This window comes from Primulina eburnea, chromosome 8 (assembly GCF_022965805.1).
Source record: "Primulina eburnea isolate SZY01 chromosome 8, ASM2296580v1, whole genome shotgun sequence".
NCBI classification, from domain to species: Eukaryota; Viridiplantae; Streptophyta; class Magnoliopsida; order Lamiales; family Gesneriaceae; genus Primulina; species Primulina eburnea.
The window spans coordinates 2,093,681-2,113,016 of record NC_133108.1 but is presented as its reverse complement, the minus strand read 5'-3'; the positions used below and the strand labels follow the sequence as shown (position 1 = coordinate 2,113,016).

Here is a 19,336-nt window from a genome sequence, read left to right as displayed (position 1 = left end):
GGAGCAGTCAGGAGCTATAGGAGGAGACAAGGTGGGAATACATCAATCACAAGCAGAGCCAAGGTGGAGAATTGTTGAAGGTTGGCCCTGTGTGTGTGTGTGTGACCTTGGAAATAAGAATCAAGGAAAGAATGAAAGGGAATATAAGGCTCTCAACTGCTGCAACGGTTTGACAGCAACTTCTGTTACCTATATGAAAGTCACACTTGTATATATAGATTGATAAAAAGGAGAAAAAGGGACGAGAGTTGAGAGGGAAAAAATTCTGTAAAACTTCTTCTTGATTCTGATAATAAACTCTATTGTTCTTGGCTGCCGTGGATGTAGGTTGAAAAACCGAACCACGTAAATTCTTGATCCATTCTTATTTTCTGAATAATCTTGATGCTTGAGTGTGACAAAAACGAAGAACAGAAAAAACTAAATTGAGATACTATCGTGTAGGATAAATTGTTCCAATCACCGACGAGAGTTTGCTTTGATTGAGTGATCGTAATTCACTACAAAACTCATGCAAGTCAATCTTTGGAAAGTGAAAGAGAGTATTAAACTACTTCGACACACGGGAATCAACTACTGCATGCAATGTAATTGCAGCAAAAAAGTTGGATCATTCTTGATTTCGGAATCAATCGAAGAAATAATTTTTGTAACTTTTTCTTGGATGGGATCTCCCTTTTCTTGAATCTCCTTCCTATCAGCTACGTTAATGTTATTTCAATCCTAGAACAAAATTCACTTGATCTCCAATGGCAAAGAAAAATGAGCGCCACTACAGATTTTCAGCGTTTGAAGTGGGATGAAATAGAGGATGCATCGAGTTTTTGAAAAAAAAACAGGGAAGAGAGAATATAAGGTCACCTGAAACGAGCGGCGCCGCCTACTGTGGATTATCTGGGAGAGAGTTCTGGCTTTCTGTGTTCTTTTCAACTTCTGCAGTTTATAAAGTCTGTTGGGATGTTGGCTCGTTTCTGAATGTGGAGACTTTATTTTATTTTATTTTATTTTATTTTATTTTATTTTTTGCCCGCAAACTTCAGTTTCTTTTTTTTATTATTCTAATTTTTCAATCGTTTTATTTTATTTTCTTCTTTTCTGGGTTTTTTAATTCAGTTTGCATTTTTTGAATTAGGAATAAATACGAATCTCTTTGAAATATAAAAAAAACATGTATTTGAGTTTTATTCTTTTAGTCAATAGTTTGTTTTACTCGCTTGATTATAGTAAAATATTTGTGCTTAAATCCATCCACCATATACAATGACACGTGAGTTGCTTGACTTGGAACACGAAAGATCAGTGTTATTTACATTTATTTAGTATATTAAAAGCTTTTACCAGATTGAGATAATATGGCACATGAAATATGTTGGATAAATTAGTACAAACCACCACATGAAATTGTCGAAATCAGTGTATAACTTCAAGCGTGAACAAAGCATTCAAGAGTTCAAATTCAATTATTTGGTAGTTTTGATATTGAAGTTTCATACTTCCTAGTTCGCCTATAGTTTTATACTTTCTTCATCCCCAACCACTATCGGATCTTATCTCATACCTCCCTTGTTTTTTGGCATGAGAAGTACATATGTTCAAAAGACTCGACCGATGACACATAATTTATCTAGTACGCTTATAGGTTTTTCTAACTACAGGTATATTTTACAATGCCCCAAAAGTGGCGTTATATGTAATATATTATGATACAAAATTTATAGTTAAAAAATACAATGCCACTGGAATGGCACCGAAAGTAAACTACATTTAAAAAAAATTATAAACTACATAAAAAAATATTTATAACTACTAACGAAAAATATCTGTTTTGATTATATTCTCGCCATCTGTTTTAGGTATAGGGTACCACAAACTCTTACAAGTAGTCTTACAGATCAAACTTGAAACACAAAAAACTCTAAAGCCAAAATCTTGCCATCCAGTTGCTGCTGAAAGTGTTGAAATTTGGTTACCCAATACTGCAGCTGACCCTCATCGATTAACATCTCGTACAAGATTTTGAACTTAAACAAATTCAGTACGTGGGATCACGTTAGAGTTTCAGACATTACTCTGCATCCAAAATGCCTCGACCTCTCATTACCTTTTATTGCAAGGACAGTATCAAGTCATAACAAAGATGCCCCATGTCATCACCAACCTTGTAGAACTTTACTGGAATGTATTTAATGGACCGGCATGAACTCCAGGATACTTGAATGTATCTCCAGAATGATAGAAACAGGAAGTTCATGATGTAGAGAATTGTTTTACAAGATCAGAAGCTCCATCGATCTAACTGTAGCTTGGCTTCTGCCATGTCTTTCTGTGCTTTCTTTCTCCGGTAAAATATTGGACAGTCTCGACTGACAAAGATATAAATATTTTTAGAGAAAAAGCAAACCTTCATAAGAAACAACGATGGAAACAATGCAGACAATAGCTTATCAAGGAACAAGACAACGCTCATGCCAGCCCAACCTTCGCTGCCTATCTATTTTGTAGGATTCTTAAGGTAAACAACAGTATTGGTCATAGTTCACAAGGACTTTTTTCAATCTTAGTAAGAGGGAAAGGATTAAAGAATCACCGGTGGCTCCGGTCTTGCCTTGTTTGAATCTCAGATGCAGTTAAACTTTGCCCATTTCACAATTTTCATTTTTCACTCATTAATGATGATATTTTACATTGCAACCCCTAATTAACAGTTATTCAGTTAACAAGTTTATATATGCCTTTTGTGGATAAACATAAAGGAGATTATGGTACCTTCATATTATGTAATGGATTACCTTTATTACCCTTTAATACACAGCCTCATTAAATCACCATAATACCATCCCCTTTCTCGTTCATTTCCAAAACCAGGCATCAACTTTCCATGTCGATGGGATGTTAAAATAACAAATATAAACCCACATATGCAGGTGGAGCTAACCTAGTGCACAGCACATCCTGGTGAAGGGAACCTTGGCACTCCTGGCATTGTGTCCATAGCCTCCCAAAAAGCTGCTCCAGTTCAGCAACTGAGAATGAAATAATTAATTATATGTAAGAATACGTAATTGAAGAAGCAAGAATTTCATGCATTTTTAATAAATTGAATACACATTGACCATGACATGAGTAATGATGGCTTTTCAGCATACCATTAGTCACAGACTTGCAATAAAGTTCAGCTTCTCTTCCTTTGCAGTGCAAGCACAGAGTATGATCGGAATTACTGGTACAAAGCACAAGAATGGTTACACTAGTACCTTATAAATTTAAAATCAAATATTCACTACTGCATGTTTGTTTGAGTATTACATTTATCTTGGCACGCCTATCTAAGATAGCTTCTTTATTCACATGTAAGGTCAAATTAGATGAAAGCCTAAACAGTTAAAAGGTATTTGTCCGAAAACCAGTGTGTACGCAAAGTAAGAAGAAAAATATGGGAAGCCTGCTGCCCAGTTTCGTGTCATTCCAAATTCAGTGAGACAAAACATTTTAAGACTTGAAACCTCAATAAATTGAAGAAAACGCAGACGATGTAGTTAGTTTGGATCACTATCACGAATCAAACATGGGATAACTATTATCCGAGCTTTTACCTTATTAAAGCCTTGCATCCAATGCAGCTTAGTTGTTTTTTAGCAAATTTCATTATTCCACTGTTTGAAGGGGTAGAAATGGAAATGGACCTTGTGTGACTTCCTTGAAGTAGCTCTTTACTAGCATTCTTCAGGATGGGTTCAAAGATCCTTAGCAGCGGCTGCAAATAAACGTAGTTAATAGCGGTTGGAATCAACAAAATTTAAAAAGAAAAAGAACCAGTTAAATGCCGCACAAACCTTGCTAATTTGATTTTCAAGGTAGTAATGAGGGTCTATCGGAATATTATTGTCTAACACATAGATGGGGTCCTCTGACCTTTCGTATGCCTGTTTGAAACAGGTAATCAGGACTTGTTAACATGCTTGATACATTCTGTGTAGTGCATTAAACAAAAAATTCAACAAATAAATTACCTTGGCACCTTTGGCAGCTTTGATAATGACATAAGGTACCCGATCACCAACATTTGGAGCAGTAGCGGCATCTCGCTATCGAAAAAAGAATATATTTACTAATCAATTTTCTGAATATCTAATAAAATAACAAATCCTTCACAATCAACAATTAGATTATGAGAATTTCAAACTGCAATTTAAGAATCAGAAGCTTTTAGATCTCGAGAGTTTCTTCCAGAAATATCACAAATACCATACCAATTGGTGAGAACATAAAAGAGAGGTATGAGGAATATGGAATAGTTATTGAAGTTCAGGTCCACAGATACATGCATGTGCCCTAGGGCCTAGGAGCAAGGCGCAGTAGAGGAATGTGCCTTACAAAGTCAGGGTCTGAGAAATAATGGTTAGAATTTAGATAGATGAAAAAGATTTTGTCGTATACCATCTAATATATATGACATAGCATTAAATAACAATAACAAATATTTATTAATGGACAAGAAAAAATCAATGGCCATTACATTGAACTTCATTTAGAATGCACGGTGCCCATCTTTGTCTAAGCACAAGTTTTTTTGGGTCCTATTTCAGATTACTTAAGCTACTTGGCTCGAATTATGATTTTAAGGCAAACTTAGATGTGTACTTTACATTCAGGGGTAACCTTGGCATGTCTGTGGGCGCAGAGGCTACGCCTTGTTGTGCCTTGAAGGCTTGAACCTACACAAACTCATGGTCTCAGTATGTAGCCTAATCATCGCCCTGAAATACGTCCCTGTGGAAGAAGCCTAAATGCTATCCAAAACGCATAGTCCCTATGCAAATACAAGGCTCAGCCTTTGATTTTCAGTTTTTAACTGTCGAAATAGTGGAATTTGCCATGGTGGCAAGCTTGCATTGAGTTTAACCGCTAAAAATCTTGCACGTTCTCGCCAATAAGTATTGTTTTTGATAAATAGGATTAGAGCTTTAATCCTAGCATCTTGATGACTTTTTTAAAAACTATGAAACTTTATATACCAAGTGAATAGTTATTAGAAACAAGCCAGTTCAAAATTTTCTGGTTGTGTCCAAACCCTTAGTTTTGATTGTTAATATAACACGTTAACTCCATCAAGGGCTTTTTGTGAGATAATGAACATGATGTTAGCTTAATAGCTTCTACATGTTTTGTATCCTAAATTCAGTATTAAGGATTTCCAAACGTGAAAAGGGAACTCTAATATGATAAACCAACTAAAACTATCCATCTGCAATCGCAGACATGGACTTTATACGAAATTAGTCAAAGACAAACAATGTGTAATACAATGTTACACTTGTTCAGGGACTGCGATTATTATATTTCAACGAGTATTAACATCAAAATAGAGCTTCAATTATGGTTCAGTAGCACTGACATACCAAAATAAACTTAACTTTCAACTATTATATCACTTAAAGCGGTGAAGAATTGCAATAAAGTCTCATAAAGGGTAAATTGATTTCCATTATTATCCTAGTTTTCCTATGTGGGTTAAAACTCAAGCTAATCAAGAGAGTGAGTTGGAACATTCGAGCTAATGTAGCATTTTGAACACTATGCTACACATGAGAAATCTACCATCAAAGCTGATAAATTTCCAAATCAACTACATCTAATTGAAGAAAAAATTACTTACTTTGCGCATCCTTTCGGCAAGCTCAACATGTGCCGTTTTAACCTCATAGTCATCTCCAGTTTTTGTTAGACCCTATGTGACAGGGAAAGACTGATGTTCAAACAGAACAGAACAAAACAAAACAAAACAAAACAGAACAGAACAGAACAATCAAAAAACCCAAAAGCTTGACGAAGTTGACAGAAAGAAAGGGTTAAGAGTGCTATTGTTGATTCAATTTCTTACCTTGGTGATGACTAAAAGTGATAAATCCATACGATTCATAAGAAGATCTGAGATTGTGCTCTTGACATACTGAACAGCGCCCGGAATATCTCGGTCTATGAGTATTTTGTTAAGACATTCACTGACAAGGTTCTTGACCAACAAACAATTGTCCCTTCGAACTGTTTCAATCCCTACAACCGGAAAAAAGGGAACAATTTCACCAAAAAGATAAATAAAATGTATCTCGAATACACTAGCAAATATTGATAACAATGGTATAAAGAAGCTGAATGGCGACACCAGGTTAACCTTTCGTATCCATTCTGTCAAATTTGTTTGGGTTTGTCCAGTAAAGGCCAGCATATCTCTTCTTACTTATTAATAAATATGGATAGTAAACCTTCTCGAACTCTAGTTTTATGGGCTGTAAAACAAAAGCAAGACCATAGCATGAATATAAATTAAAAAAATGGGTAAAAGACGAGAGAGCCAATGAGAGACATAAAGGCAGCTAAACAATTCAGTGCGAACATGAAAAACATAGGAGAGTACAATTTCTGATCAACATTCAGATTCTCCCAATCCATGCTTGCGAGATGCACATGTATCTAGGGTCAAATGATAGCTGATATATAGCAAAAGGAGCACAAAAAACCTACAGAGTAGTATATACCTTGATGAAAGTACCGCTGATGTAGTCAGCAGCTTCCCTACCCAAATTCATGGCTTCATCCACCGAGGACACACCAAACTGCACCATAACTGAATCTGTGTCTCCATATATGACCTGCAATCACAATATTGTAAATTCTAAAGATATGTTTCTGCTGTAAACCAATTGATGAGGTCTATTGTCGAGGGTGACCAAAAAGTATATAACAGAGCTATAAATTGTAGAAAGCATGAACATAACAAGAGAAGAAACAAGCTCAGACTAGAATTATGTTATTTCATATTATGCAACTCTCCACAATAGAATAGAACTGGTCATAATCTATATCATATCAAATGTGATGTTAACAAATCAAAATTGAGTTTAATTAATGTAAAAAATACTAAACAATCACAAGTAGTTTTAACTTTGCAAAAAAACATAAAACTTAATTTTTATATCACAATATATCCTTACAAGAAATATATTTTCTCACCATACATTAATCACTCATAGAGTTATAAGAATCTTTGGTTAGCTGGTTGAAGAGAAACTAATAAAGAGAACTGGTTTAGTTTAAATAAATAATTCATTCAAAAAAATGCTACAACCAACTTTTACAGCAACTGAAATAACCTTGAAATTTTACTATCATCCAATATATTTGCGGCAAAGCTTAGTAATCTTGTTTGCAGCCTATGTAATATAAAATCAAGGAACATAAAAATTAAATATTGAAAAACATTCGAGCGTGAATTTTGAACCACGATATTCTTGGAATCTTGGGATAATTAAGTAACATGTACAATAAATTCAAGACTTCCGCAGCTTAAATGTGTTGATAAATATACATGCATTGTAATTATAGACAGTATGTCATATATTGATAGCAGGAATAAGATTGAAATCATATGCATAAAATGAGAAGCTAAATTCCTGACACCATTTGTTTATGGCATAAAAATGTTGTCCATCTCATATTGCAGAGTTCTCATTCTTACCCATACGAGGACGATACTCGTGAGTTATCTATGTAGCATTAAAAATATCACAAGTGAGGAGGATGGGTAAATTGCAAATTTGCGAGGAAACTCTCTTTCTTGGGTGAAGAGATTATAATTTTTCTATTGTTTAACTATAAACCAACAAAAAAGAAGACAAAGGATGAGTCTCACCTACCTCCACCTCGGATTATGGGACAGATTTGAAATTTTTATCTCATTTAGAAGAAGCTCTAGATTAATTGATTTCAATAAAATTGCTATTGTCTATTTTTTTTAAAATGAAGGGCCCCACTGCCATCACAAACACACTTTTTTCAACATTCAGACCCCAATTGGAACATAAGTACAACCTAAGAGGGACTTGACCTCCACTACATCAGTAATAGTGATACTAGCTGCTATAGACGAGATGTGAAGTGGAGACAAAAATGTTTGCTCTCATGCATATTACTTTGAAAAGCCTGGCCCTGAATAGTTACAGTATGTAGAACTGTAGAAGTAACCAACTATTTGCTGTTTCTCCCACACCAGTTATTAATTGAAACAAGGCCAGTCATATCACAGATATGTACAGGTTATAAGCTTTAGCTTAATATTTTCTGGTCGAATAAAGAGAGTACCATCGTGTTCTATTTCACCGCTCAACAACTTAAAGCACCACATGTGGATCAGTGACCACAAGCTCACAAACCACCAAACAGTGCCTCAAGTTAAACATGATTTGCCAGATGAATAAAGTCCTATACAGAGATTTATCTCTGATACATACCTCTGCGTTGTGCTCGTAACCCGAAGGAATAATGAATCTATCTTCCACGAGTTTTTTCGTATGTTCAATCATCTGTCGGCCTTTGAAGGATTAATATTTCATCAGTTCAAATGAAACTTTAAAATTGACACTAGTATATAGTAGGACAAAGTGCATTTTCACAAGAGCAATTACCATAGCTGGTGACACTTGAAGATATCTCTAAACAAGGTAATTGACCAACTGTAGCTCCTGTAAACCCATATACAGAATTTGCACTTATCTGAAAAAACAGGAAATACATTTGCTAAATCTAAAGGCATACAAGAAGTGCCCATGCAATAAAATGTAAAAGGCAAACCCAAGATAGCACCAAAGATGCCAGAATATACCTTTAAAGCCAATTGGCGACCATCTAGGACAGCTTTCTCAAGAGGATCCTTTGCTTCCTAAAAACCAATCAAACCATTAGTCTATGTAGAGAAATGTTATGTTAAAGATACATAAATGATCGAATGAACTAAAATGACTTGCAACATGTTTCAAATCTCTATGTCGTTTTATGCCCATTTTCACTTTTCTGTGTTTAATTCAGTAGCTGACACCGTCTGAAAACAGTTTACATCACCTATGTCCAGTCCATTGATCATATCCAAGAGTGTCCTCCAGTATCTTCAGGCATCTAGAGTCAGTTACATTCACTCATCCAAAGATTATTAAAAGGAAACTAATTTCCATGACTTATCATTTGGTAACTTAGATGCTCTTTCCTTCCTTTTCCTTTCATGCATTCTTTCATTTGTCTTCTTCTTTTATTCTACTTGAATGGAAAACTTGGGTGTTCATCATAAAAATATTTCAAGCTAAGAAAGCGTCATGTGAGAGATGTTCATTAGGTATTGGTACTGTAACCACTTGAGAAATGAAAGGAGATAATCTCAAATATATTCTCAATTTATTGTAATTTCTGATGTTTTCAAAAATAAACAATGATTTTACGCAAAAAATGTGACAACCAATGTCAAAGTGATGTGCATCCCTAATCTCACTGATTGGCCAGAGAATATGAAGTCAAATTTTTAATAGGAAGTATTTATGGATTTTGCTTCATCCTTTGCATCACATTAGATCAATGATAGTTTTTCGAAAACTAATTGAATCATATTAAAAAAAATAAGGGTTTCAAACTCCACATCCTGTGTCGTCCCAAGCATGAATTTAACTCTGTCAGACTGCTCAACTATGGAGCTCATTTGATTTAACACTTGATATAGCATTCGTGGATAGTTAACAGAGTATATCCAAATCGTACCGAATAATAAAGCAACCAACTTCAGGATAAAAAACCAAGAAATATCATAAAAATTTATAGAAAAAAACTCATGGAACCTTTAAATCTGCTTTAGCCCTTTTACGAGCAGCCAAAAGTTCTTCGAGAATTTCTGGAAGTATTCCCTGAAATGAAACTTAACCGTTCAGAAAAATAACATAAATTGAAACTAACTGATTCGAAAAAACTTTGATTTTCTCCTCAACTAAGTAATAAAGTTCAGAATTTTATCTCGATAAACATTTACCTTTTGTAAATTTGGTTTGACAAATGTCTCACCAGATGGGGTTTTGTAGACACATTCTGGAGGCAGATTAAACTTTCGAATATCTTCAGGAGTTACCTATAGAATAATCATCAAGAGACGGTAAACGTCCAAACTTCTATAAATCAAAAGTCACTTGTAATCCCAAAAGCAGTTGATGGAAAAGTAGCTCACCAGGGTGCAATAACACAAGTTATATGCCATCATAATTGATGGATATAAAGATGCAAAATCAAGTGTAGCAATGGGCTTCTCATAGAATCCTGCTCTAGCCTCCAGTACCTGAAAAGAAAAGACAAAAAAAGAAAAAAAATTCATAAGCAAAGATTTATTCCCGGTGCTAAGCATCCTACATGGAGGTCAATGACGGCCCAAAAACTATGACTACAGAAACAATGGTGACTTCTCATATAGAAGTCCATTAGAGATTCATCCCTGGGCATCATAAATTTATTCGGGTCCCACAAAAAGCAACAAAAAGAAAAGGATGAGGTTTTAAAACAGATTAAAAGCTTCAAACATCAGGCAATAAGGATGTCCTTGTTAAACAGAAACAAAAAGCAGATAATTAAGGAACAAATTTAATTGGATAGGCCAAAGAACCTGACCCAGATAATCCTAAAAAAATCCACGGACGTAATTTAAGTGGGAAGTGACTGATTTAATCAAAAGTTCAGATGCTGTGTCTAAAACTATCAGTACAGTCATATCCTCCTCACTGTAATCGAAATTCGATTCATGTCAGTTAAACTAGTGCACACATTTGATAGCCCACAAAATGACTTTTGACACTGATTCTCTAGAAACCTTCAAATCATCAAAAGAATCAAAAGAATTATGCCGATTCATCATGTCTCAAATTTCAAGGAACTTTTCCGCGCCTCGATATCTTTAGGCATACGGAATGAAAGCTTCCAAGCAAGATCGTTTCAAGTCCCTATACAAAATTACGTGTGTAATATTGAACGGTTGAAAGATGTTAAGAAGCCATTAGTATTAATACAAATTGAGGAATTTTAGAACATTTGAGTAGTGTCCATTTACCTTTCACATATGAGGAGGATACACAGTGTACAAAGTTTGCATTATAATCCACAGAAAATGCATATAGTTAGTATTAATACAAATTGAGGAATTTTAGAACATTTGAGTAGTGTCCATTTACCTTTCACATATGAGGAGGATACACAGTGTACAAAGTTTGCATTATAATCCACAGAAAATGCATATAGTTACATGTCTGGAAAACAAAATGCACACTTACGGTTGCACCCTCAAATGTTCCCTGTTCTGAACCAGCCTGTTTAACATTTGGAATGACAAGATTCTTTTGTTTTGCTTTCCTTAGAAGCTGAGAAAGGACCTGCAGATAGTGGTTATGATTAAGATATGCAGTTGGTGCCCTTCATCCATCCATTCAACCATCCACATCTTGAGAATTTAAGACTCTAGATAACCTTAATGCTTTGCCCTCTGGAAAGTAGAAATGAGATGGGAACACCTGTTACTCGAGCCATCTCCACATAGTTGTAAATAAACATCAACTTGTCCAAAAGCCGTTGTGGAAGGTAAGCATCCTGCAAAGACTCCCTACTTTACAGCAATATGCAGCGAAACTGTTTCTGTCCCCATGATTATTCATACTAAAACTCTATAATGTCAACTGCCAGTTCTCATCAGTGAAAAAACTCGAGAAAATATATATATTTATGACCAACTATTTGAAATTTATGGATGTCTCATGGTTTAGATAACAACTGCATCACAGGTAAATATTCAACAGAAACTTATCTAGATATTATCCTTGAAAAAAATCATTCGTTTGCAGTGTCATAAAAACAATGATATAACTAAATACATAAACATAGCCCGTGATTACTGGCTGATGGAAGATTTTCGCCATGGTTTATTTCTTGACCAATTCTCCAATACAATAGCAATAGAGAAGTTTTCTTTCTTACATTCATTGTTTCCTTTTTAGCTAAGGAAAATTTTTTACCCAAATACCTGGATAAATGGCATCTGTTCTAAATTTAAAAGCCTTAAATGATGAAATAAGTATAATCAAAGATCATAAATTCATAACTTTTGTATTTTCAATGAAAAAAGAGACCAATATAGTATATGATAAAATAAAATAAAAATAAAATGTTCTTAGTATGGATCCTTTTTGACAAAGAAGCATCCTTATCAACAAAACAAAGTCAACCCCTTCCTGCATTTGTAAAACGTCTTTTCAAGTGTTGATCATATATTGAGCACATAAACAAGTAGCAAACCAACTAGTTAATATAACCAGGATGCTAGGATTTCATCGGCAGGGGTTCAAACACAGGGCATCATGTTTTGACACCATGTTAGAATACTTGAACCTCTACAAATGCAACTTAACAAAATTTACTGGAACAAGACAAACACAAAGGTTGCATTTGGATTGAAGGATTTGATTTCAAATCCACTCCACAAATCTATTGTATTCATTTGGCTCGAAATTAGAATGAAAGATTTTTAAATCATTTGTTTTGTCCAAGTATATTTCTTTGCTTCAATTTTCAATCCACTTTCCAACCTAGTAATTTCAAATCCATGCATTCCAAATCCATTTAATTTGAAATCCTCACAAATCCAAACCCTTTCGGCCAAACACAACCAAAAGGATTCTGCACTTTGATGCACCAACAATAAAGTGGTGGATGAAATACACTAGATTCAGAAAATTGCACCTTTAAACAATAGACAGCAAGACGCCTCCTGGTTTCTGAGTTTCCATTCTGAAGGTCAGATATAATCGAATGATGGACATCCTCTTTCTGCACAAATAATAGATAGTTAAACAAAGAAAACACCAACTTAGTGCACTAAATTATATAATAGCACAAAACAAATATGAATGTGTAGTACTATCTTCTAGTAAGGGTGAAAATATTATTTAAAATAAGTGAACCATTTAAGAATATCTTTTTCCTGGCAAGGAAGATTATGTGTCATATGTCTCCCAAAAAAAAATCGTATTTAAAGCGAGAAATGTGATGTTCTCTATGGCCGGGTGTATGGTTGAGAAAAACTATACATGTAAAAAATTGGAAGGTTTGGCCAAAATTATTGGTCATGGAAAATAATTAAAAACTGGTCACGGACAATATAAGTTAAGTGCCTTTAAAGCCAAAAAAATTGAAACTTAATATGCATAGGTTCCAGCGGAAGACTCAAAATCAATTTCATACAACAATCCAGGTAAAACAAATATATCCAACAAGCATGCAAAAAGCAGAAAGATCAGGAATGAAAAAAATAAGAAACTTTGAGCATTGTAGCATGAAGTGATCAAATTATAAAGTCTATCAGAAAAAATCACAAGCAAATTGAACAAAAATAATTGTCACCTGCTCATTAAGAAAGTGAGCCGACACAGAATTCAGTGAATAAGAGCTTAACTTGTAATCCCTTTGCATAACCTGCCCAAAAATGAAGCGGAATGGAACAATCAAAAATATTCACAAATGACAGGAAGAGATCCAAAAGTCTGTGGAATCATCAGAAATATAACAAATATCATATGATATAATTCCGATTGTAGGTGGGAGTGACAGGAGCAGGGAACCTGAAGCAGATCAAATTGAACTCTTCCTTCAATTGACACTTCTTTGCTTTCACGTGTCCCATATTGTCTGCAGAAATAAACATAGGTGTCATGGTTTCAGTGATATATAAACCGAGTTAATCGATACTTGATCTTTTAAGAGATTGGACTTATGTTTATTGCTAATTTCATGATTTCAACTTTCTTGGTAGTGGACCACTAGTCCACTTCATGTAAAAGAAACACTCTTTTTTTAATAATATTATAAAGTTTCTTATCAAAAAAAAAAGATATATAAACCGAGGAATTTGATAATTAATTTTGTCAACAAGTAAAAGTTAGTAATTTATGGGCCAATCCAAGCATTTCCTGTCCCCTTTAGCTGAGATCAATTAATCCAGCCTCCCCAGCTAATAAATAGCAGTTCAAGCTAAACAGGCATGCAAGGTTTTGGACACAGTAATAAGTAATTCCTTGAATTCATATACTTGATCAATCCACTTCAATTATGATCATTGGAAATATGCTCAGCGTTATGGCTCACCATCAGCTTGTAAAGTGATGCAAAAAATAAAGGAAAGGACCCATAATCAGTTGCAAAGGTGACATGGTGAATAAAAAGGTGGCAAATTTTACAAGTCTGGTCTCTAATAAATCCTCTGCATGTATCCGTTTACTCGAGTCCAAAACATTTTATTTCGTGCAGCTCTAACAACAAATTATATGACCATGTTTTCTTTGAAAGCTTAAAATGCTAAACAAAAATATTAATTTCTAAAACATCTCGGATATAGGCAGCATTTTTATAAAATCTAGCAGTGAATTCTTTGCTGTATGGGAATGAGACATGAACCTAAGGTCTCCCTACGACCTGTCTCTGATATCAAATTGAATATATACATATATAATTCACTCTAATTAATGACCCTACTTGGATAGCTATACACGACTTCTTTTGCACTGTTTTCAGCCTGTTTGATGATTCCAAATCCCATCAGTCAGATATCAATCCAAGATCCACAAACAAATATTAGACTCCTGTGATTTCACTAATGGTACCAGTCACTCTTCAAAGTCTTCAGTGGAAGATAACAGAGTTACCGGTAAGGTATAGTGCTGATGCAAGAGATATATTTGTAAAAAGAATCTGCAATATAACGGTAGTGGGATACTTAATTCTACTGAACCATTCAAAATATGAAGTTTTTTGGAATCTACACGGCAAGAAAAATTAAGGATCCAAACAGAGAACATTCTCTGATTTTAATCATTCTTCAGAAGAGATAAGAATGAATATAATATTTTTCTTTTCTTAACCAGGAAAGCTTGTACAAAGATAAGAAGCATGCCGACCTCTATCCAGGAATTCATGCTTTAACGGATATGATACAAAATGTCAACTCTGTATGTTACTGAGTTCTTGATGTTTAGAACAGAGTTTTGGCTTGCAACTGAAAGTAGTTGTATCATGTTGTTTAATAAGTACTTTCAGCTCCATTGCCCTCGACGGATCTTCGATTATATTGGGGTATTAGTATTTTATGTTCACTATGCCCCAACTATTTTACTAGACAATCCACTGTTGAAACCAAATCCTTTTAGGACAAAAAAAAAGTGCATCTTTTTCTTAAACTTTTATTGGTGATGCATGAAAAAAAAATAAATATCAACAATATATAGAAAGCAAGCACATCAATGAAAATAGTTTACTTTGGAACTACATAAACACATAAGTCATTGTTTAGAGAATTAGCAAGCACATTCACCTTAGAACTAAAAAAAGGACACCATTCATATTTAACTGCATCACTTTTCATTTCTTACAACATTTAGGCTGCACAGGGCCACAGGGGATAAATCAAGAAGAAACAGTTACCTTTCTCGCATAAAAGAAAAAAACTAAATATTCACGATTATTCTGATGCTTGACTATATTAGAAATAATCATGACCTGGACGAAAAAGTAGTATCTTTGACACGAACTCTACTGTTTCGGATGCGTCCAATTATCGGAAATTCGGCTATTCCCAAAACCTCAGCCCTCTGCATTGCAAGAAATTTTTTTGTTGATAATGTTTTACCCTTCTGCTCTTATGGATCAAAGAATTTCAAAACTCATGGAAAATAAGATATTAAAAGATAATTGACGCAAAAAATCACAGAAAATAAATTCTAACCTGAATGAGGTAAGGTAAATCAAATTTGCATATGTTATAACCAATTATAATATCTGGGTCCACTTCACGAACAAAGTCCTGCATTTAGAAGATGAAAAAATTAAGATTGGATGTACACAACTGATACTTGTGCACTGCTGTTCAAGAAAGGAAACTATTTAGGCAATATTGAAAAGCTAGTCAGTGCTAAACACAAGAATGAATTGAATATATAAAGCGTTTCCAAAATAATCTCATTGCATCTCCTGCCTTCTTTCCTATTGCATGATTAACCTGTATGTGCTAATATGTGACTAAAACACGGGAAAGTAAATCAAATGGTATAAAAAAATCAACGCGTAAAGCCCTATTAAACAACCATTCAAGCAATATCAGAACTGGTTGGTAATATAAATATATGAAAGGGAAATAATCGAATTTCTTCTGAACCCACACAAACAAAGTAGTTTGGCATTTGATGTGAATAAATTTATCAAAGCATAGTAGATTTATATTAAAAGACCATTACCCTCCAAGCTAATAGAACCTCCTTTTCTGTGTCAAATGACATAACATCAACACCAACAATAGGTGCACATGACTGCAGGGTCATCACATTACGAACCAATGGCTGATCCTCACCCTGCAAGGTCACTAGATTGGCTACCTATAAATTGCAAAAGGCCACAGAATGAAATTCTAACCAAAGCACCATATCACATCTAAACCATGTAATCGGTCACATGATACTAAAAGATGATCCGCAAACCTGGATAACAGGATCATGAGTTGGCTCGGGAAAGAGACCTTTACGACCAGCACACTCAATGTCAAAACTTAATATGCGAAATGGAGCCATCTTTGAGAATTCTCCTTCCGGAACATGCGAGATCAAGTTTGAAAAACTAAGAGCACCAGTAAAGGAAAAAGTGTTCAAAGCAATCAAAGTCTGCAAAGAAAACAACAGAAGTTTCATTGCTAAGACTCTTAAAAATGTCCATGCGTAAGGATACAGGCAATCAAATTCTAATTGGCAATAGGAGAGACTTCTTGCTGTCTTCTTATATTTTCCAGCTGAAATTTCAATCCAATTACCCCCAACAATGTTACAATCAATCATGAAACGGAGAGCAAAAAGAACATTGCTCTCATATGTCATAAAACTCTTCATCCCAAGTCCATCAATTTGTATGCCCCGATCAAGGATACCTGCCAAGCATAAGAAATAAATATGAAGTTTTAAAAAAATATGGAGTATGCTATCTGCATCTCAATCACCTTGCATCCAATTGAAATAGTTAATATGAACCATAATTGCTACTTCTGATGTAAAAGCAACAAGTGCATTCCAGAATACAAAACCACAAGTAAGTAGGAACCGACAGACATAATGACTTGCACTCATTTAGCAGTGTATGGACCATGGACTTACAGTACATGTTACCTCATACTTGGATGGATATGTAAATACATACATACAAGTTTTAAGAGATGAAAAAACAGTATTTCATACCACGGCAGCTGGTAACCATAGTTGGCAAAGCCACTACAATTTTAAGAAAGGCCTGAGAACTCTGCTGCTGATAATACATGATGCTTCTTCTCTGAACCAGTTCAATGCGGCGAACAAATTTGGGAACCTTACTATTTCTGTTTGATTCTCTCATTCTACCCTGTAGTAGCAACCAAGTATGAGCATAGATGGAAATCATTATATTCATCTGCGCCAGTTTGCCTGTAAGCTGACAAAATTACCTCAAGAATTTGATGGAAACGGGAAATATCATCTGGACCCATTCCTGGAGGGCAGCTGATATAAAAATAGGGTTCAAAGCCATGAACGTGACAGCAAACACTGAGTCCTGGCCAGAATATAAAACTTCTCAGAGATTCATGTTGTCATAATACCAAACTTTACAACGAGGAAATTTCTGGTCTTTTCAGGTCTCTTATGAAACAAAATAATTAACTCCAAGTACAACAGCCAAGGTGGTCAGCGGAAAACAATACAACTTCATACATTTAAATTTAAATTCAAAGAAACCTCAAAATCCAAATTTTAGTGACGCAACCTTTAATTCTTTCCAAGGAGACAATATTATGCAAGTTGGATTTATAAACAAACACTTGTTAAATGTCATCTAAACCTTAAAGTTTCTGATGTTGTGTTCCACAACAGGATAAGCTAAATTTGAATCTTAAAAAAGCAAATTAATCGACTTTCATGTTCAAAGGTAGATATGCCATATCACTGCAAGAGCTATGTAACTACAATATAGGTGAATTGATGCCAGACTTCTTCCTCTCGAATAATGAGTTGAGCAAAACAAAAGAAATAAAAGATTTTACAGGATTTTTTTCAGATTTCCGGTGAACAAACGGGCCATTGACATTATTTATCTCCCATCTGAACTAGTAATTGAATTCCCTGATTTTATGTGGGGTGGAAAGAGGGAGCGAGAGAGAGGGAGGGGGAACCTTCTTTGGTAACCCCAAACATCCTCAAAATCGCAGCTGGACCGGAAGAATTTGGTAAAAGGTCCTTGTGGCTATCCCCAATGACATAGTCAATTTCCAACTGTTGAAATACTGCAAATAAAAACAATAAAAAAGAGCAAGTTCCGTTAAAAATCCAATCTTTATTTGAAAAACCTCGTATTTATACAATTAACACGGTTGTCGTCCCATCTGCACGCAAGATAAACCAAAATGCTCTTTATTCTGCAAAGACTCTGATATACAAATAATATAAAGATGATAGACCCAACTTGGAAAAATTATACCATTTACAACAAACAATAACAACAATAAATTCGTTTTCGCACACGAAAGCTACAAGTACAACGCAGGAAAAAAAAGATCATTTAAGAGTCAAAAAGCACACACAATCGAACCACAACCAAAAAAAAGGCGGAAGTTTGATTTTTCAGCACATACAGATATTCTGGGAAAGAAAGGATTGTGGGATCACGGGACGCTTCCACTTTGCGAGACGCTCAGCAACTGCACGGCGCTGGGTCTCTTCCTCCTCGTAATGGAGGAGGGTTTCCTCGAGGAATACGTCCTCGTCTAATTCCTCTTCTTCCATCACCGCCTGTTGCTTCAATTGAGGTGATGGAGTCTCACCCGGCACCAGCATCGGAGACCCCCGCTTTCGCATGCTGCCGTTAGAGGTAATGACAGTGAAGCGGTGATGAAAGCGCTTAGGAGGGAAATGCTAGTAGAATTCCCGCCAGTTAGACGAGGGCGGTGAGTTTGTAGAGAATACTACACGTGACAATCACGTGATGCTGCTTCGCAATTTACTCCGAAACGGTCTGAATTTGGGTTTGATTCAAAGCAAATATTCTAGTAATGTATACAAAGAGTTTACACAAATTGGAAACAAAAAAATCGGAGTTGAGCAATTGTTCAAGGAAAATGGATGAATGAGAAATGAGAAATGAGAAATGAGAAATGAGAAATGCGAAATGTAAGATTGTTTGCATATTGGAGGAGAAGATTGGGCACATAATTTTGGTGGAGAAAATGTATGAAATTTTGTCGATTTTTGATTTTTGAAAGATAAAAATATAAAATTATGTTGGTGTAGTGAGGTCGATGAAAGAAGTTCGTTTGTAGTACTCAACATTTATAAAATAGTAGAGATGTAATATTAATTACGATGGATTTGGAATTTATATAAAATAGTCGTTTCAAATTTTTTTCAAAATCAAATATCTAGAAAATCCAATTATT

At 34.8% G+C, this 19,336-nt stretch overlaps 1 protein-coding gene across 1 annotated transcript; it reads right to left on the bottom strand.

Moving 5' to 3' along the window:
• Nucleotides 1-1,748: 1,748 nt before the first annotated feature.
• LOC140838333 (DNA polymerase delta catalytic subunit) lies at nucleotides 1,749-18,994 on the bottom strand. Its single transcript, XM_073204553.1, has 30 exons — nucleotides 18,536-18,994; nucleotides 18,077-18,187; nucleotides 17,354-17,460; nucleotides 17,112-17,271; nucleotides 16,612-16,807; nucleotides 16,368-16,503; nucleotides 16,128-16,265; nucleotides 15,620-15,697; nucleotides 15,394-15,485; nucleotides 13,464-13,530; nucleotides 13,246-13,317; nucleotides 12,586-12,672; nucleotides 11,320-11,439; nucleotides 11,127-11,225; nucleotides 10,037-10,144; nucleotides 9,845-9,940; nucleotides 9,657-9,722; nucleotides 8,660-8,716; nucleotides 8,463-8,550; nucleotides 8,289-8,368; nucleotides 6,537-6,650; nucleotides 6,173-6,287; nucleotides 5,882-6,054; nucleotides 5,657-5,728; nucleotides 4,011-4,085; nucleotides 3,834-3,923; nucleotides 3,594-3,754; nucleotides 3,147-3,220; nucleotides 2,936-3,023; nucleotides 1,749-2,363 (listed from the first exon to the last, which is right to left on the bottom strand). The coding sequence occupies exons 1-30, from the start codon at nucleotides 18,756-18,758 to the stop codon at nucleotides 2,276-2,278; spliced, it is 3,231 nt and encodes a 1,076-aa protein (XP_073060654.1). The 5' UTR covers nucleotides 18,759-18,994; the 3' UTR covers nucleotides 1,749-2,275.
• Between the last annotated feature and the right edge of the window lie 342 nt (nucleotides 18,995-19,336).

Coding starts and splice junctions, on each gene's coding strand:
- LOC140838333 (XM_073204553.1), bottom strand. CDS start 18,758: ATGCGAAAGCGGGGGTCTCCGATGCTGGTGCCGGGTGAGACTCCATCA. Junction 13,531..15,393: donor GATACTACTTTTTCGTCCAG/GTCATGATTATT, acceptor TTATTTCTGCAG/ACAATATGGGACACGTGAAA. Junction 9,941..10,036: donor ACTTGTGTTATTGCACCCTG/GTGAGCTACTTT, acceptor ATTATTCTATAG/GTAACTCCTGAAGATATTCG.